This window comes from Saccostrea echinata, unplaced genomic scaffold, assembly GCF_033153115.1.
Source record: "Saccostrea echinata isolate AGI-Se365-2 ecotype Australia unplaced genomic scaffold, CSIRO_AGI_Sech_v1 ptg000054l, whole genome shotgun sequence".
Taxonomy (NCBI): Eukaryota; Metazoa; Mollusca; class Bivalvia; order Ostreida; family Ostreidae; genus Saccostrea; species Saccostrea echinata.
In genome coordinates, this window is record NW_026889803.1 from 26,288,305 (window position 1) to 26,308,755 (window position 20,451).

At 35.9% G+C, this 20,451-nt stretch overlaps 2 protein-coding genes and 1 long non-coding RNA gene across 3 annotated transcripts; all 3 read right to left on the minus strand.

The window, feature by feature from the left end:
• Positions 1–1,229: 1,229 nt before the first annotated feature.
• LOC133204742 (mucin-2-like) lies at positions 1,230–2,842 on the minus strand. The gene is made up of 4 exons (XM_061340484.1): positions 2,746–2,842; positions 2,181–2,540; positions 1,934–2,086; positions 1,230–1,723 (listed from the first exon to the last, which is right to left on the minus strand). The coding sequence occupies exons 1-4, from the start codon at positions 2,816–2,818 to the stop codon at positions 1,230–1,232; spliced, it is 1,080 nt and encodes a 359-aa protein (XP_061196468.1). The 5' UTR covers positions 2,819–2,842.
• A 5,549-nt stretch (positions 2,843–8,391) lies between these two features.
• LOC133172691 (uncharacterized) lies at positions 8,392–8,990 on the minus strand. The gene is made up of 2 exons (XR_009718955.1): positions 8,864–8,990; positions 8,392–8,537 (listed from the first exon to the last, which is right to left on the minus strand). It is a non-coding gene; the product is annotated as an uncharacterized LOC133172691 (long non-coding RNA).
• Positions 8,991–17,296: 8,306 nt separating this feature from the next.
• Positions 17,297–18,756, minus strand: LOC133172463 (turripeptide Ici9.1-like). Its single transcript, XM_061307350.1, has 3 exons — positions 18,683–18,756; positions 17,767–17,887; positions 17,297–17,424 (listed from the first exon to the last, which is right to left on the minus strand). Exons 1-3 carry the CDS (start codon positions 18,723–18,725, stop codon positions 17,343–17,345), a joined length of 246 nt encoding a protein of 81 aa, XP_061163334.1. The 5' UTR covers positions 18,726–18,756; the 3' UTR covers positions 17,297–17,342.
• Positions 18,757–20,451: the final 1,695 nt, after the last annotated feature.

Below are 20,451 nucleotides of genomic sequence, written 5' to 3' on the forward strand. Positions count from 1 at the left end.
AAAACCATACTCTTTTATTGAAGGAATTCAATTTTACTTAGATTTCATTGAACTCAGATTAAACTTATAAGTGTTAATTTTGGAATGTAATAGGATTTTAAATTGGTCTGTTATCATATACAGAATTCAATTGTCTTTAGAATTACTTGTTATTAAACTCTGAAAATTGCGTTTTTTGGCGTTATTTGTTAAAATTCGGTATGAAACATTTTAAAATCCCCATACATGTATTTATCTCAGTCTTGCTTCCTTATTTTTCACGTTTTTTTTTTCTGCAGTGCACTTACATGTAAGTAATCTTAAATGATCCGGAACATTAAAGATCTAAAAGTAAAGTGAAAGTAAACGGTGCCGTGCACCAATGATGTTTCCTTTAAATCTTTATTCTCAGCACAACTTTGGGTATAAAAGTGTCTGTTGCCATTGGAATCTTTTTTTATCAGACTCGTCAATCAACTGTTTGATTTCCAAATTTGAGAGTTATATTTTCTTTTTGTGTTTTCTTCAATGTTTTAAAAATGTATTTTAATTTACTTTTAAAGCCATCTTAGGGATGTGAATGTAGTCGATATTTCCTGGATGAGCGATTATGCAGACTTTTGTTGACCAGCTCTATTTCAAAGTAACTATATCCTGCCGTGGCTCATCTGCAATTACGTTTTATATTGAATTGCAAAGTGCATGCTTTTGATCTTTGTTTTTTTTAAGCGTGAATACACTGTGTATGTTTCCATTCCTATGTGCCTACAAATTTATTGTTGAGGACAAAAAAAAAAAAAAAACCAAACCAAAACAAAACAAAAAAAAAAAACGCGCACGAATAATGTCATTAATGATACACACTATATAAATCTGTATCCTTTTAAAATAAATTTTCAAGCTATAAAACTGCCAAGACCAAAGTGGGTACGCCTAATGTTGAACAACATTGTACGGATTGGATTTTTTGTGAACTGGAAGATGTAAACTGCTAAGTTATTATACATCCGAAAACAAATTGATCAAACTTGTGCTGATGTTGACTCTGAGGGTGCATATCAAGACAGACAATGTCAGAATAAAGTGGAGGTCAGCCCCCTCCCGCTGCCCTACCCTGATACTACGTGTCTGACAATAGATCATAATTAGTAATACTAAAATAACAAAAGTAAAAACATACAAAACAATATAAAAACTTGTATTTGTGATGCACCTTCATTCAGCTGCTTTAAAGTACTGAGAACACAAGTCTAGAAATCGGTGTACTGCTGTTCTTTAGTAAGACCAGGAATCCGTTTCCCGATTATAATGATTCCAGATTCTTCCTCAGTAGTAGTAGTAGGTTCAGGTGTAGTAGGTTTAGGTGTTGTTGGTTCAGGTGTAGTGGGTTCAGATGTTGTTGGTTCAGGTGTAGTGGGTTCAGGTGTTGTTGGTTCAGGTGTAGTAGGTTCAGGTGTTGTTGGTTCAGGTGTAGTTGGTTTAGGTGTTGTTGGTTCAGGTGTAGTAGGTTCAGGTGTTGTTGGTTCAGGTGTAGTGGGTTTAGGTGTTGTTGGTTCAGGTGTAGTAGGTTCAGGTGTGGTGGGTTCAGATGTTGTTGGTTTAGATGTGGTGGGTTTGAGTGTTGTTGGTTTAGGTGTTATGGGCTTAGAGGTTGTTGGTGTGCGTGTTGTCAGTTCAACTGTTGTAGGATTATGTGTTGTAAATGTGTTAGTTGAAGTTGTTTCTGTGATTGTTGCATTTAACTCTGAAAAATTTTATAACAAAGAGAAGTTCAACTTTTTATTAAGATTTAAAGACCGAGAGATTTTAAATCTGATACGAATTCTGATTAGTAAAATGACATTGATATGAAAAAGTGATAGTATTTCATGCATGAAAGACTAGTGTTTTAAATTGCAAAATATGGATTCATTTATAAACCAGCATATTTCAATAAACAAGTTAATAAACCTACCGAACTCGCAGACCCAGCCAAGATTAGTTGAGTTACAAGGGAAGATCCACCAATCCTGATTGTCATGACTGTAAGCCGCGCAGTTATTCCCTGGAGTGTCCAAGATTGGCTGTCCGGCATGCCAATGTTTATATGACGTAGTCTTTAATGGAGCTATAGGGAGGATTGTAATCAGAAAGGAAGATGTTGAGACTAAGTAAGCAACACCTAGAATTTCCATCAAGTATATCAACTCAGTTTTCATTACCATTAGTCCAGGAAAAACTCCCAGGTGACGAGGTGTCAGACAGGCCAATCCAGATGTAGTTGTCTGTGTGACCTAGAGCAATCTGGTCCCGCATACCCAGGTAGAAATTTTCCAGTGATTGGTGAATGTTCATAAGGTTCCCGCCCTTTTTGGAACAGTCGTCTTTCGCTGTGAACCAGTCTGCTCGATCACTAATGACAAAGGTATAGCATCTCTTTACGTAGCTGTAGTACATTAGATACCTGTTTCGTTGAAGATGTTTTGGACATAGCTTATGAGCGAAATAATCCAAGACGACGGGTCCCGTATTGGGTTTCTTTGTTGTTGTTGACGGTTTAGGTGCCGAAGTTCCAAATATACCTCAATAAGATTAAAAAGAAAATAAGAAAATAAGGGATGTTTTCTTTGGGCACCAATAAAGCTAACTGAAGTGGGATGTCTGATGGATTTGGAGAAATGGGGTTTTCGAACAAACCGTTGGGACAACTCCATTTCATTTAGCACTATTTATTGTTGTTCAGTGTCATCAGAATTAGGAGTCATTAAAAAATATTCCATTACTTACTATCGAAGAAAAAGCACTGAGCAACTGTAGTGACCGTGAACAAAATGGCCAGTCCTTGCAAACATGTACACATGTTATATGCTGCTCTCAAACCATAGAAGAACTCCTTATCAGTTTGTCCGGAAATGTGATTGACCTAGAACAAGGTCAGCATATCAATCTTATATAAAAATACCTTTTAAAACTTTGGAGTCCTTAATATCCGGTAGTCATATTCCGTAAATGATTTTTTGCGGATTATTGCAATCGCAGAAATTAAGACCACGGAGCATTAACTATCAAGATTGGATATATTTTTCATGTGATGCAGTCAAATGGTGTCATACAAGACAATGAAATGAGTGAATACAATTCGACACGGACGTCTGAAAAAAAATTGGATCAAATTTCTAGCTCGGAGTAGATTTTCGATCCACCTAAGCTATTTTTATATGCAAAGCGTATGTTTGATAGAAAAAGCAAATAATTTCAATTCCCAAATTGTATGAAAATGTAGATCAGAATTTTTTACCTAAAAGTCATAGAAGATATACATGTAGATATATGTCATTCGATTCTAAAAGGGGGAGGGGTGGGGTTGTATATTTTGTCGAGTCAGATTATTAACGTTCACGCCTTCACATAACAGGGTACATTGTCTATCATCAAATGTAATGTTTTGACTGTAATAGATGGATATGACGTAAGATGCATATTTCAAACCGGGCGTCAAATCGCAAAAATTTCCACCCGCAGAAAATACCCGTTACGGTATACTATCGGTATATGTTAGGCAAATATAGCACTTTCATGAGGTCGATCAATAGATATGTCGACTTCACAGAAAAGCATATCGAGCGAGCAGAAAGTGCGAGGTAGTTATGCTTTTCTATGAAGTCTATATATCTATGGATTGACTGAATGAAAGGGCTACATATGTTATATTATTTTTTTTTTACAGAGATTGACAACACAAAATTTGAAAATAATGGGAACAAGCCACAATTTTCCCTCTTGTCTTTTTTTAACACATAGAGACAAGAGATCAAAATAAATTAAGCTGTTTAATGTAATTGTGTTTCCTTTATACTGCTAGAGTAATTTAAGGAATGTACTATTTTAAAAGGCTACATTTGTTTTATTATATCATATTAATTTATGAAAAACATACCTAATATGTTTTAATATAAAGTGAATCATTATTCAAGGCATTGTTACGTTTTATCAATTATTACAAAACATCACAATGATAAAGAGGAGTACATGTATATTCTTTTTTCAGAAACATTTAGTCATATTAGGTATTGTGAAGTCTCCAGTATTATTGTTTTATAGAAGATTATTTTGAGTTTTAGACATATCTAGTCAATATGCATTTCAGTATCTTTAAATAATAACACAAGTCTATATGTTGTTACATACTTGATCATGTGATCAAGTTTGAACCAATCAGAGAGCTTGAAATAATAGAGAAAAATTATATATATATATATATATATATATATATATATATATATATATATATATATATATATATATATATATATATATATATATATATATATACAACGGTTGCAGCTGTTTCAGAAAAAAAAATACTTACCCCGCATAAGTTTGTTATGTTAATTTTTGGTATCACAACTGCAACCGTTAATCCCGCACTAACAATCAAATTTATGAAAGACATTTTATTGTTTATATTTATGTCTGTATAAATATAATCATATAAAGTAGGTTGAAGTACATTAAATATTGTGTTATTGATATGATCGTCGCTGTACATGTATGCTTCATTGATGGAAGAGTTCACTGCATAAGATATCATACAGGTAGCCTGAAAGCGGCGTTTACTGATTATTGATAAATAATTCAATTTTCTGTACTTTCATCACTTCGAACTAATTGATATCTGCGGAAGAATTGTTCTGGTCATTTTCCAGTGAATATTTAATGTCAACTTGAGTGGCCGAGATACTTTTTATAGCATGCATCAGGTGCGAGTAACATACTTTTATATAAGTAAAATAAAACAAATTATTCTTGGCCCCTGTTGTCAGTACAATATTACTAAGAGAATGACATTATAAATTCGCTCTCCCAAAAGAACATCTTCGCTAGCCGAGGATTTCCAACCCGAAATCTACTAGAGTTGTAGAGTAGATTTCGGATCGGAAACCCTTGGCTAGCGAAAATGTTAAAAGAACAGTAATGTCTTTTCATGACTTAAATTCGGCTTCTATATATCTTTTTAATTTTTTTTCTGTCTGAGTTTAAAGTAATATTTTGATCATGTGTTCTTATTTTTTAAAATGTAATAAAAAAAAAACCTGGTTGAGTTGAAAGAAAAATAATTTTCAAGTAAATTATCAAGTGATGTGATTGCTGTCTTTGGTTAATGCTGGGGATGGTAAGGGGTATAACTCTGTAAAGAAGCACTAGTTTTGCGTATTTTGTTCATCAGAACAAAATTACCTTAAATTTAGTAAAAATTGAAGGCAAAACTAGATTATTAAACAAATAGAATAAAATATAAAAGAACCTTAAACTAAGTTTTTCTTGATGTGAATGTTTTTCTCATTTCGACTGTATTTCGCCTGCACTTAAACTTTATAGAGGGTGTGAACTGACGATCAAGTTGTACATGTACTAATGTGTATCTACAAGCAACTTAATTTCCAGAAATTTGGAGATTGTATCTCTTTTTAGCCGGGGTCATTGCTCAAAGAGCAATTGTCAGATAATGTCAGTCTGTTCAAGTCGGCAGTTGACCGCACAGCCTCCCAATTAAATACGTTTAAAAATGAAGTACTTACACTCAACTGCTTTTTAAGCCAAAATACCAAAATAAAACGAAGTTTTTTTTTCTATACAAATAAACGTCAAAAGTAATGAGTGTGAAATTTCAGTCTTTTGAAAAACAATTCAATGCATAAGCGTAACGTTTTTGATGGTCAGTGTTGTCGTAGCCTGGTTCTCTACAAAGACGAAGAAAAACAGGGACAGGAAACTATGCTAATGAAAACGATGACTATAACAGACCTGTTTACCCATATTGTTGTCTTTCAGTATTTTTTATTAGATTTCAATTTTCATCGATTGTACATATATTACTAGAGAACAACTACATTTCTGATTACCAAAAATGAACATGGCATAATAACAAAGAAAAAGAAAAAGATAATACCTTGCTTTCTTTCGAGGGGTTTCTGTCATTTTTTAACCACTGCGTTTTGGCAACCCGAAATCACTTAAGTGTTAGAAAATTTCTCTTTTTTAGCGGTTAAAAAGCGTCAAACTGAGACATCATAACGAAAACTAGCTGCTAAAATCCAAATGAAAGGATTTTCCGATTTCCGTATTTTCATTATAGCAAAACGTGAGACGTATTTTGGACACAAAATCCGTACAAAATACGGCAAAATCGTAAGAGTAAACAGGTCTGCTATAACGAACAGTGATCGATCTAAAAAAAAATCTATAATCAATACAAATCTGAGAAGCACTGACCCCTAGAAATTCCAGAGGTGGAATCAGTTGCCTAGGAGGAGCAAGCATCCCCTCTTGACCAGTCACACCCGCCGTGAGCCCTATGTATTAATGAGGTAGTATTGATCAGGTAGTAGAAACATTCCGTAGTCAAATTCAGCATAAAAACAAAGGCCTAAAAATTGGTATGAAACACATCAGCCAAAATACGATCCAATGGTAGGTTATATTTGCTAACAAGGTCATTATATCGACCATAGAATTTACGAAATGTTAACTTTAAACGAGGTTGTTTAAACCCCTGTAGCATCAACTTATCTGTCGGAAGCCTGCCTCGGTTTACAAATCGATCGTACTCAGAGCATGCTCTTGAGTATCGAATAAGTTTGGAGATCAGTGGAAACACCATATGCAGATGATAGCGGGATATTACAACGTAAATAAGGAACGTTGACGATGGAAAAACCGAAGCCATCTCGTTTGTCATACAATTTAGTCGGTCCTTATCGTCTATAGTCAGTAAAACATCCAAATATGAAACAGATTTGGCAGACTCTGTGGTGTCTTTTATTTCAAGTTCACTGGGACATATCGAGTCGACGTATGAATGGAAGTAAATATTGTTAATTGATAAAACGCAATCAATATATCTAAATGTCGAGCAGAAGGCCATAGCAAGTGTTTTCTTCTTCTCATATAGAAGTTTTTGAATAAATTCTGCTTCATAGAAATCTAAAAACAGGTCAGCTAATAAAGGAGCACAATTAGTGCCCATCGTTATTCCAACAGTTTGTTGGAAGACCTGGTCTCCGAAGGCTACATAAATGCTGTCAATGAGGAACTGCAGTATCCATTTATTATCAACTTCAGACTAATCTGTTTGTTTACTTTCGGCGTGCCAAGTTAACTCTTACCCTGATTAATTCGAACCGTGATATAAGGTCAAACATATGATATCATTTACAATATACACATGTATTTTCTTTTTTTATATATAAAATATAGTTTTCATAAGATTTTTTCAAAAATGTTTTCCTATGTTCTTATGTCACCGAAGCCATTATTATTATTTATATTAATAATATTATTTTATAATGAGTCCGGCTTACAGTACTATTAGTACTTTGATTAATTATCCGTGGCAATCCTATGGACGACGTAAAAGGTAAAAAAGACCTTCACACAAAACGAACAATTAATTTGCAAAAACATACTGGAATACAAAACAAACAGCTTAAAATAAATCAACAGACTCAATTGCAAAATCAACAGACTCCGCTGCAAAACGAACGATCACCGCCCATACACCCCACTAGATAACTTGTAAATTACTATATAGACAATATTACAATGGAGAATTTTATATTTCTATAACTTTTTAAGAAAATTATATCCGTCTTGTGTACTACAGGCTTTTGGATCCTTTCCCAAGAATCGTGCTATCATTGTCAGTGTAAAGTGCAGTAAATACTCTACACTGTGCAATCCGACACTGTCTATTCCGGTAAAAAATGTCTCCCAGAGTATGTCGGTTTTGAGAATTTTCACTGGCCTCGCGAAGTATGGTGCTTCACTGCTTTGATAATCTTCATATGTAACATATGACCCTGAATTAAGGTAGAAGTCTTTGTTACATTGTTTTCAATCCTTAATATGATGAAGAACTTACCCAAATGATTACGAAAAAGTGATCAAAATATATATCTTTCCCCGCAAACTAATGATAGATATGTTCTTTATCAAGACTACTTCTGTTGAGTTTTTTTTTGCACTTAATAAGACCCCTCACTGCTCAAATGCCGTTAAGTGCCAAGTACAGGTCTAAATTTTCAGCCCTCCACCGGCAAGTGGTGGCATCTCAATATGAGTGAAAAATCCTCGAAGGGACGTTGAAAAAGCAAACAAACAAATCTGAAGTATAAAATTTAGACTATATATGTTACAGTCCTTACAGCATTTGTGGGCGAAGTAATGCATAGACGAACTAACTAACAGAGAAGAGAATCAGGTAAACCTAAATGTCGTACAGATATACCATAATGTATAAATGAAATGGTTAACTGGTTAAAATTGATTGTAAATCTGATTCGATGTTTGCCAAACATGAGGGCCACAAATCCCGACCTTCGTGCCACCTTTGATATTGGTTATGCAAAGAAAAAAAAATAGCTGACTGAACAAATGTTGCTGGCTAGCTTTATTGCAACAGTGTTATAATATCACACAGAATTTTTCAAAACATTTATCCGACGCTCATGTCTGGCGGGACAGTGCTGCTGGGGACGACACACGGTCCATCGTACGCAATTACCACGCTTTCGTCATTCCTGCAAGACAAAAAGAATGAAAATCTCTCAACAAAAGGGTTTAAAACACATTGTTATTATGAACTGTTTACACATATCAGAGGGATCTACATGATGATACCTATGTGCAGATGGCACCTCTTTATTATCTTTGTGTAAAGTACCATTTTATGATTAAATTAGATTTTCTTTTTACTCATTTAAGTTCTCATATATGCACACTAGTTGTTTTCCATTTCTAATAGTGACTATATTTGTACATGTAAGTTCTGCATTGCAGATGGGGATCGAGAAAGATAATGAAATACACGTAAGTTCATGAATGCAGTCTTCCAGCCAGGACTTACAGGCAATTGTGTACTCTCAGGAGGCAGTCATTCACATACGTGTGTCCATCAGATCCACAAATGGGCCGATAGATCCTGGGACAGATTTGGTTACAGTGGGCTTCCCGCTCTTTTGGTGAACAGTCTGTTAAAATTCTCTACGTACTGTATAATTGTTTATATATAATTACAGTATGTTTGAAGCAATAGACCTTCCCCTCACCCTCGATCCATGCTCCCCCCGACCCATTCTTGTCACATCTTTCTAATCATACTTACATACGAAAAGGAAGCATAAGACAAAACACAAGGCAGACTTCATTTCTTACAATAATCCCCACGATAAAATGAATCGCACGTTTCTACAGTCTGGGAATGGGACAGCTGTTAGTTTATCATATAAAAATAAATTTTCTAGAACTGCATATAATGAATTAAAAAAAAAACCTTGATTAATGTCAAATGAATAAGCATTGCTTTCTTTAATATAAATATTTGACAATGTGAGGGAGCAAAACAGAATCTTTTAGTGCTTTTATGAACATGGACTTACTGACTCATCTATTTCATTATACAGATTACTGCCACATTTATTGACGAAGGTATGATATCTTGTGTACTGGATTTCAATAAACTATTGTATTTATGTGAATTTATATTTATGTAAAATCATTCATCCTATCCATTGATTGAAACATAAGTATATGATGTGTATATCCATCTGGCCCATTAATTTCCACGACAAGGTCGATCTTACCACTCTAGCTGTACTTTTAATAATTTCTGAATTTGGTTCTCTTAATGGAATCTTAACATCCATGAATTGATCATACTCTTATGGAGTATTTTTTTTTTAATAATTAATTTTTTACTCTTAACATCCACGATCTGGTTGTTCTTATTTACTCTTACTTCCACGATCTAGTTGTTCTTATTTAACTCTTACTCCCACGATCTAGTTGTTCTTATTTACTCTTACTCCCACGATCTGGTTGTTCTTATTTACTCTTACTCCCACGATCTGGTTGTTCTTATTTACTCTTACTCCCACGATCTAGTTGTTCTTATTTACTCTTACTTCCACGATCTGGTTATTCTTATTTACTCTTACTCCCACGATCTAGTTTTCTTATTTACTCTTACTCCCACGATCTAGTTGTTCTTATTTACTCTTACTCCCACGATCTGGTTGTTCTTATTTACTCTTACTCCCACGATCTAGTTGTTCTTATTTACTCTTACTCCCACTATCTGGTTGTTCTTATTTACTCTTACTCCCACGATCTGGTTGTTCTTATTTACTCTTACTCCCACGATCTAGTTGTTCTTATTTACTCTTACTCCCACGATCTGGTTGTTCTTATTTACTCTTACTTCCACGATCTAGTTGCTCTTATTTACTCTTACTCCCACGATCTAGTTGTTCTTATTTACTCTTACTTCCACGATCTAGTTGTTCTTATTTACTCTTACTCCCACGATCTAGTTGTTCTTATTTACTCTTACTTCCACGATCTAGTTGTTCTTATTTACTCTTACTTCCACGATCTAGTTGTTCTTATTTACTCTTACTCCCACGATCTAGCTGTTCTTATTTACTCTTACTCCCACGATCAAGTTGCTCTTATTTACTCTTACTCCCACTATCTAGTTGCTCTTATTTACTCTTACTCCCACGATCAAGTTGCTCTTATTTACTCTTACTCCCACGATCTAGTTGCTCTTATTTACTCTTACTCCCACGATCAAGTTGCTCTTATTTACTCTTACTCCAACGATCTAGTTGCTCTTATTTACTCTTACTCCCACTATCTGGTTGTTCTCATTTACTCTTACTCCCACGATCTAGTTGTTCTTATTTACTCTTACTCCCACGATCAAGTTGCTCTTATTTACTCTTACTCCCACGATCAAGTTGCTCTTATTAGTCCCATACCGGTGAAACCGGAGGGGACTATAGGTTTCCTCTGAGTCTGTCCGTCCGTCTGTCTGTCTGTCCCTCTGTCTGTCTGTCAGTCTGTCCCACTTGGTTTTCCGCATTTTTTTCCTAAACGCCTGCAGATATTGAGCTGATTTTTGTTATGTGAGTGTATCGTGATGAGTTACAGATCAAGTTTGCATTTCGTTCCGCTTCATTGATTTTTGACGGAATTACGACCTTTTCAATTTTTAGGGGTTTTCCGCAATTTTCTTCTAAACGCTTGTAGATATTGAGCTGATTTCTGGTATGTGGCTTTACCTTGATCAGTTAAAGATCAAGTTTGCATTTCGTCCCGCTTCATTAATTCTTGACGGAATTATGGCATTTTCAATTCTTAACGGGAACGGAACCAGATTACACTTGCCGGTATGGGACTAGTATTGCTAATGCAATACTCTCAGAATGCTTACTCCCACGATCTAGTTGTTCTCATTTACTCTAAATCCCACGATGAAGTTGTTCTTATTTACTCTTACTCCCACGATCTAGTTGTTCTTATTTACTCTTACTTCCACGATCAAGTTGTTCTTATTAGTCCCCTACCGGTAAAACCGGAGGGGACTATAGGTTTCCTCTGAGTCTGTCCGTCCGTCTGTCTGTCTGTCTGTCCGTCTGTCTGTCTGTCTGTCTGTCAGTCTGTCCCACTTGGTTTTCCGCACTTTTTTCCTAAACGCTTGCAGATATTGAGCTGATTTTTGGTATGTGAGTGTACCTTGATGAGTTACAGATCAAGTTTGCATTTCGTTCCGCTTCATTGATTTTTGAAGGAATTACGGCCTTTTCAATTTTTAGGGGTTTTCCGCAATTTTCTTCTAAACGCTTGTAGATATTGAGCTGATTTCTGGTATGTGGCTTTACCTTGATCAGTTAAAGATCAAGTTTGCATTTCGTCCCGCTTCATTAATTCTTGACGGAATTATGGCATTTTCAATTCTAACGGGAACCAGATTACACTTGCCGGTAGGGGACTAGTATTGCTAATGCAATACTCTCAGAATGCTTGTTTACTCTTACTTCCACGATCTGGTTGTTCTTACTTACTCTTACTCCCACGATGTAGTTGTTCTTATTTACTCTTAATTCCACGATCTGGTTGTTCTTATTAGTCCCCTACCGGTGAAACAGGAGGGGACTATAGGTTTCCTCTGAGTCTGTCCGTCCGTCTGTCAGTCTGTCTGTCTGTCCGTCTGTCTGTCTGTCTGTCCGTCTGTCTGTCTGTCCCTCTGTTTGTCTGTCAGTCTGTCCCACTTGGTTTTCCGCACTTTTTCCTTAAACGCTTGCAGATATTGAGCTGATTTTTCGTACGTGAGTGTTTCTTGATAAGTTACAAATCAAGTTAGCATTTCATTCCGCTTCATTGATTTTTGACGGAAATACGGCCTTTTCAATTTTTGAGGGTTTTCCGCAATTTTCTTCTAAACGCTTGTAGATATTGAGCTGATTTCTGGTATGTGGCTTTACCTTGATCAGTTAAAGATCAAGTTTGCATTTCGTCCCGCTTCATTAATTCTTGACGGAATTATGGCATTTTCAATTCTAACGGGAACCAGATTACACTTGCCGGTAGGGGACTAGTATTGCTAATGCAATACTCTCAGAATGCTTGTTTACTCTTACTTCCACGATCTGGTTGTTCTTACTTACTCTTACTCCCACGATGTAGTTGTTCTTATTTACTCTTAATTCCACGATCTGGTTGTTCTTATTAGTCCCCTACCGGTGAAACAGGAGGGGACTATAGGTTTCCTCTGAGTCTGTCCGTCCGTCTGTCAGTCTGTCTGTCTGTCCGTCTGTCTGTCTGTCTGTCCGTCTGTCTGTCTGTCCCTCTGTTTGTCTGTCAGTCTGTCCCACTTGGTTTTCCGCACTTTTTCCTTAAACGCTTGCAGATATTGAGCTGATTTTTCGTACGTGAGTGTTTCTTGATAAGTTACAAATCAAGTTAGCATTTCATTCCGCTTCATTGATTTTTGACGGAAATACGGCCTTTTCAATTTTTAAGGGTTTTCCGCAATTTTCTTCTAAATGCTTGTAGATATTGAGCTGATTTTTGGTATGTGGCTTAACCTTGATTAGTTATAGATCAAGTTTGCATTTCGTCCCGCTTCATTATTTTTTGACGGAATTATGGCATTTTCAATTCTTAACGGGAACCAGATTACACTTGCCGGTAGGGGACTAGTATTTCTAATGCAATACTCTCAGAATGCTTGTTAACTCTTACTTCCAAGATCAAGTTGTTCTTATTTACTCTTACTCCCACGATCCGGTTGTTCTTACTTACTCTTACTCCCACGATGTAGTTGTTCTTATTTACTCTAACTCCGACATTCTAGTTGCTCTTATAAGTCCCCTACCGGTGAAACCGGAGGGGACTATAGGTTTCCTCTGTCTGTCTGTCTGTCCCACTTGGTTTTCCGCACTTTTTTCCTAAACGCTTTCGTTCGCTTCATTAATTTTTGACGGAATTACGGCCTTTTCAATTTTTAGGGGTTTTCCGCAATTTTCTTCTAAACGCTTGTAGAAATTGAGCTGATTTTTGGTATGTGGCTTTACCTTGATTAGTTATAGATCAAGTTTGCATTTCGTCCTGCTTCATTAATTTCTGACGGAATTATGGCATTTTCAATTCTTAACGGGAACGGAACCAGATTACACTTGCCGGTAGGGGACTAGTATTGCTAATGCAATACTCTCAGAATGCTTGTTTACTCTTACTTTCAAGATCTCGTTGCTCTTATTTACTCTCACTCCCACGATCTAGTTGTTCTTATTTACTCTTACTCCCACGATGTAGTTGTTCTTATTTACTCTTACTCCCACGATCTAGTTGTTCTTATTTACTCTTACTCCCACGATCTAGTTGTTCTTATTTACTCTTACTCCCACGATCTGATTGTTCTTATTTACTCTTACTCCCCCGATCTAGTTGTTCTTATTTACTCTTACTCCCACGATCTGGTTGTTCTTATTTACTCTTACTCCCCCGATCTAGTTGTTCTTATTTACTCTTACTCCCACGATCTGGTTGTTCTTATTTACTCTTACTCCCACGATGTAGTTGTTCTTATTTACTCTTACTCCCACGATCTAGTTGTTCTTATTTACTCTTACTCCCACGATCTAGTTGTTCTTATTTACTCTTACTCCCACGATCTGATTGTTCTTATTTACTCTTACTCCCCCGATCTAGTTGTTCTTATTTACTCTTACTCCCACGATCTGGTTGTTCTTATTTACTCTTACTCCCCCGATCTAGTTGTTCTTATTTACTCTTACTCCCACGATCTGGTTGTTCTTACTTACTCTTAGTCCCACGATCTGGTTTTTCTTTTTTTACTCTTACTTCCACGATCTAGTTGTTCTTTTTTACTTTTACTTCCACGATCTGGTTGCTCTCATTTACTCTAAATCCCACGATGAAGTTGTTCTTATTTACTCTTACTCCCACGATCTAGTTGTTCTTTTTTACTCTTACTTCCATGATCTAGTTGTTCTTATTAGTCCCCTACCGGTGAAACCGGAGGGGACTATAGGTTTCCTCTGAGTCTGTCCGTCTGTCTGTCTGTCCCTCTGTCTGTCTGTCCCTCTGTCTGTCTGTCAGTCTGTCCCACTTGGTTTTCCGCACTTTTTTCCTAAACGCTTGCAGATATTGAGCTGATTTTTGGTATGTGAGTGTATCTTGATGAGTTACAGATCAAGTTTGCATTTCGTTCTGCTTCATTGATTTTTGAAGGAATTACGGCCTTTTCAATTTTTAGGGGTTTTCCGCAATTTTCTTCTAAACGCTTTCAGATATTGAGCTGATTTTTTGGAATGTAACTTTACCTTGATTAGTTATAGATCAAGTTTGCATTTCATTTTGCTTCATTGATTTTTGACTGAATTATGGCATTTTGAATTCTTAACGGGAACCAGATTACACTTGCCGGTAGGGGACTAGTATTGCTAATGCAATACTCTCAGAATGCTTGTTTACTCTTACTTCAACAATCTGGTTGTTCTTACTTACTCCAACGATCTAGTTGTTCTTACTTACTTCCACGATCAGGTTGTTTTATTTACTCTTACTTCCACGATCTTGTTGCTCTCATTTACTCTTACTCCCACGATCTAGTTGCTCTCATTTACTCTTACTCCAACGATCTAGTTGCTCTTATTTACTCATACTCCCACGATCTAGTTGCTCTCATTTACTCTTACTCCAACGATCTAGTTGCTCTTATTTACTCATACTCCCACGATCTAGTTGCTCTCATTTACTCTTACTCCAACGATCTAGTTGCTCTTATTTACTCTTACTCCCACGATCAAGTTGCTCTTATTAGTCCCCTACCGGTGAAACCGGAGGGGACTATAGGTTTCCTCTGAGTCTGTCCGTCCGTCTGTCCGTCCGTCTGTCTGTCTGTCTGTCCCTCTGTCTGTCTGTCTGTCTGTCCCTCTGTCTGTCTGTCAGTCAGTCCCACTTGGTTTTCCGCACTTTTTTCCTAAACGCTTGCAGATATTGAGCTGATTTTTGGTATGTGAGTGTATCTTGATGAGTTACAGATCAAGTTTGCATTTCGTTCCGCTTCATTGATTTTTGACGGAATTACGGCCTTTTCAATTTTTACGGGTTTTCCGCAATTTTCTTCTAAACGCTTGTAGATATTGAGCTGATTTTTGGTATGTGGCTTTACCTTGATTAGTTACAGATCAAGTTTGCATTTCGTCCCGCTTCATTAATTTTTGAAGAATTATGGCATTTTCAATTCTTAACGGGAACAGAACCAGATTACACTTGCCGGTAGGGGACTAGTATTGCTCATGCAATACTCTCAGAATGCTTGTTTACTCTTACTTCCACGATCTAGTTGCTCTTATTTACTCTTACTCCCACGATCTAGTTGCTCTTATTTACTCTTACTTCCACGATCTAGTTGCTCTTATTAGTCCCCTACCGGTGAAACCGGAGGGGACTATAGGTTTCCTCTGAGTCTGTCCGTCCGTCTGTCTGTCTGTCCGTCTGTCTGTCTGTCTGTCCCTCTGTCTGTCTGTCAGTCTGTCCCACTTGGTTTTCCGCACTTTTTTCCTAAACGCTTGCAGATATTGAGCTGATTTTCGGTATGTGAGTGTATCTTGATGAGTTACAGATCAAGTTTGCATTTCGTTCCGCTTCATTGATTTTTGACGGAATTACGACCTTTTCAATTTTTACGGGTTTTCCACAATTTTCTTCTAAACGCTTGTAGATATTGAGCTGATTTTTGGTATGTGACTTTACCTTGATTAGTTATAGATCAAGTTTGCATTTCGTCCCGCTTCATTAATTTTTGACGGAATTATGGCATTTTCAATTCTTAACGGGAACGGAACCAGATTACACTTGCCGGTAGGGGACTAGTATTGCTAATGCAATACTCTCAGAATGCTTGTTTACTCTTACTTCCACGATCTAGTTGCTCTCATTTACTCTTACTCCAACGATCTAGTTGCTCTCTCAAGTACAGTATGTTACCGGCCCTTTTGAAAGCAATGGCCGAAAATAACATTTTGAATTTCCAAGGACTTTGAAAAATCGTTATCATACCTTCTTGTTTCAAGCTATATGTACCCTCTTGGTTAATCTCATTGGACTCAGATTTTGCATTTGATTACAAGGAAACCGTGAATTCATCTGCATAAAACTTAAAGACTTCAATTGGATTCAAGAATAATAAAAGATTTGTTTTTTTCCCATGGGCGTGTTTCCTGGAAGATATTATGACCATCTTGAATGAGGAACTGAATCAAATTTAAATTCTATCGAGAATAAAGTCATTCTCTTCAAGAATATAACAAACATAAATAGCTTATATGCATTGTGTCGTCAATTATAAAACCAATGAATTGCCTTTTACGGGGAAGATTCACGAATCCAGATTTCAATCTAGATCTGGTTTGGATGTAATCTAACACGATAATAAACGTACGAGCTCTGGTCTATTTTATTGGTCATTCGCTTCCATTAATTTCCATTCCTAAGATTTAGACCATTTAACTGAGGGAGGATTCTATGTGGTCTAAATGGATACCATATGAACTCTAACTTATGTGCATTGACCATAAGCAACTGTCTACCTTCTTCGCTGGCAACAGTTTACTATTTTAAATTTGTCAGTCCTTAATTACAGGAATCTGCAATCTTTCCTTGAAATCTAATTTGGTATATTTCGCAAATCAGTGGATTAATATATAACCTCTAATATTTTCGTGTAATCTTTGTTTGGTCATTTCTCTGTGTTATTTATGCTGGGTCATTTACCAATGAAATATGAAGATAACGAACATAATCAAGCTCAAAAGTCCATTGGAACAATACAAAATGGGAGCAGAGCAAACACGGACCTCTAAAACATCAGAGGGGGGATCAGGTGCCATTGAGGAGTAAGCATCCCCTGATGACCGGTCAATTCATCATTAAAATTATTAATTTTTTTTTTTTACATTAAATATAATCAGAATTTGAATTTTTTAATATGAGTTTTTAGTCAGAATACATTTCTAGCCCAGCTGCTGCGCCGAGTTGTCTGTGGTAGAGCTTGGGCAGGGGCCTTGGCTGACCCTGTGGACATTGGTTTTGCTTCTGTTAAAAGAACGTAGTAAATTATAATAGGTGTTAATGACATTGAAGAGAACAGATTCTAAAATAGAAAGTTTTGCTAGTATTCCAGTGTTTCTAATTCGAACCTGAAATATATATGTGGTCTCACAAATGTCCCTTTCATTAACGTTGTCCTCATACTAAATTTTATAGCATTTTAAAAGATTTTTGATTTAAAAGCATTTAAAGGATTTTTAAAATATAAAAACAGAAGAAATCATCTTTGTACTATTCAGACTTCGAGAACTATACCAATGCATGAACCCTGAACTTCGACCAGCAGATCTCTGAGAACAAAAAGGTTATCGTACTGGGCAGACTTACAGGCAGTTTTCCACATTCATTTCACACTCGTTGCCGTAGGTTCTTCCATTGGATCCGCAGATTGGCAAGTAGATGAAGGGACAAATCAAGCTACAATGGTGGGTGTCCAGAGGGGCACAGTCTGGTCAATAAATAAATGGTCGGAATAATAAAAGTGAGAATTGTAATTGTTACATATGATGTGTGCATTTGCACAAATCTGTTCATTAAATAGTTTGAAATTCGAATTTTACATATAATTGCACATACATTGTCTCAAGTGAACGTGTCATTCTAGCCTTGCAGTTAAAAAAAAAAGATATATCCGCCCCATATCTCCAGAGCCACAAATAAAAATGCATACTTGTACGGCCTGAAAGCCGATGTATGAACTGCGTTTTTGTTTTTTCAAGGTCATCTTGAAAAGATTAAAACTGTTGTAGTTTTTCAACTTAAAATTGTGGTTTCGAAAAAAAAATGTTGAAAAAAAACTTTATTCAAAGCACTTAAACCTGCTGATAAAAAATGTCCTATCATGTCACAAATAAATGGATACTATTCTTGCTTGTGCAGTTTATGTGCTCACCTAAATTAAAGTCTTCTGTCAAAGGTCAAGGTCAGAATAGCCTTGTACGCCTTCTTAAGTTCATTGTAGCTGTTAAATATTCTTTGTTCTGTCCCATAAACTACAGCCCAACCAAATGACCTTTACACAAAAAAATGCTTTTACGAATATTGAATTCCTTTGCTTTATAGATGTTTCAATAACTTTTGTGTAATCGCTGTCATCTGCTGCCTTTCTTACCATTCACAAAATTCTGGAAAACAGGGCGATATTCTTTTGAAATTGTCTATGAAAAATTAAGAGATCTTGTTAAATATCTAATTTGTTTTATTGTTTGACATTTTGTATTTAAAAGAACAGATCTATACTTACAAATTGTTGAAAATAAGAAGATCAGACATAAAATACGCTTCATGATTGAGAGGACAGCTTGTTCTGTGATGTACAGTTAATAGTTATCGTATTGTCTTATCTAATACATTGTCTGGGTCATTGTATATTGCTTGATATATAATTTGCACTTATTTAGATTTTGTATGGTTATTCTAATACTTAGTATCTGATAAATTCCTGTGGATCAACGATATATATATATATTATTATAACGGTAACTTGATCCGAAGAGCCGTATCACGTCGAGTTGACAGGCGCAGATCATCAGATCAAACTCGACGCTTCGCGTCTCGTTTGATCTGATGATCCGCGCCTGTCAACTCGACGTGATACGGCTCTTCGGATCAAGTTACTGTTATAATGATAAATTTATTATATACCCTTTTACAACTAGCAAAGTAAAATAAAAGGAAACTTTTTGGATCAATTACATAACTTTTATCCATTAAACAAACCATTATGTCAAGGAACTTTTTGATGCGCGAGAATAAAAACGTCATTTATCTGTGTACTACGTCATCAGTTTCAGAGAGGGGTGATATGGATTCAGACAACCACAGTGTGGTGATCCGGAACGTCGGATCACACCGTCACGTGATTGTGTGAATTCAACAGTAAAACTGAGTGACAAACAGTTGGGTATATAATACAAAAAACTATCAAGTCATCAAATTCTATTTTTAAAAAAATCTGTTTTCATACTGTATAACTTTTCGCCCGATACCTAAATATGATTATTATATACTTGTCAAAACAATGGAAATGAGGTACATATATATGTAGATAGAGTCCCAAAAGTTGATCAGAATCGGATTGGGTTGTAAAATTCTGGATAAAAACCATTGTTTTGTTCCATAACGAAAAAAAAATCATCCATTGATTTCTTCACCTCGGTATTGTAAATTGTTATTAAAATTTCATGGTTTAAAAATATAAACCAAGGTTGATCTGCTCAAGATACTAAATTTTTCTTACAATTTTGAAAAAAAGAAAGTTTAATCAATAATGTATCATATTTCATTAAATAAAAAGACGCTTTGCTACGGTTAATTTCTTGATTGAATACCGTCACCCATTTCTTCTTACTACCCGGTATATGTAGAGAGAGAGAGAGAGAGAGAGAGATGCCTTGCAATTGTAATCTGTGTGGGTTTAAACGTCATTGTTGAACTTGTAAGCACTTGCAAATGGACCCCTTTCAGAGAGTACATGTAATTGTATAAGATGCAACACCTATAAAAGATTACCTTAGACAGGACTTATAATTTACCTGGGAATTGACTTGCTTCGAAAACATCTACTGGACCACTCATCTGGAAATGTACCTACATGTATGTGACATGGAGAATCCCTAACTGCATTTTTGGTTTCATCACGCCAACAGGTTTGATTAAATAGAATTAGTTTCTTTTTTTTTTCTTAATGAAAAATTTGCTGGAAGATCTTATTACCTAATATACAGTCTATATACATAAAATTTATGTCACTTTCAGCACCCAAAACACCTGTTCTACAACCTCGGCATGGGACAAGAAATTGAATGCAAACTTCTAATGGTTCAGGATTCTTGTAGGATCAAATCCTATAAAAAGAATGGATTTACTTTCTAGTTAAAACATAAAAATATTTAATCAACTCCTTCCTTCTAAGAAAAATAATACTAAATCTCCATAATTTCTCAATGGAATTATGCATTCAACTTCTTGTATCCCATAACAGGGCAGAACATTTTAACCAAACTGGCACTG

Bases quoted from the DNA above. Each gene is read 5' to 3' on its own strand.
- LOC133204742 (XM_061340484.1), bottom strand. From the start codon at position 2,818: ATGTGTACATGTTTGCAAGGACTGGCCATTTTGTTCACGGTCACTACA. The intron at 2,087-2,180 runs GTAATGAAAACT...TCCTCCCTATAG, and splicing joins GAGTTTTTCCTGGACTAATG to CTCCATTAAAGACTACGTCA. The intron at 1,724-1,933 runs GTAGGTTTATTA...AAAATTTTTCAG, and splicing joins TGGCTGGGTCTGCGAGTTCG to AGTTAAATGCAACAATCACA.
- LOC133172463 (XM_061307350.1), bottom strand. From the start codon at position 18,725: ATGAAGCGTATTTTATGTCTGATCTTCTTATTTTCAACAATTT. The intron at 17,888-18,682 runs GTAAGTATAGAT...TTTATTGACCAG, and splicing joins CTTCTTATTTTCAACAATTT to ACTGTGCCCCTCTGGACACC. The intron at 17,425-17,766 runs GTAAGTCTGCCC...TTCTTTTAACAG, and splicing joins ATGAATGTGGAAAACTGCCT to AAGCAAAACCAATGTCCACA.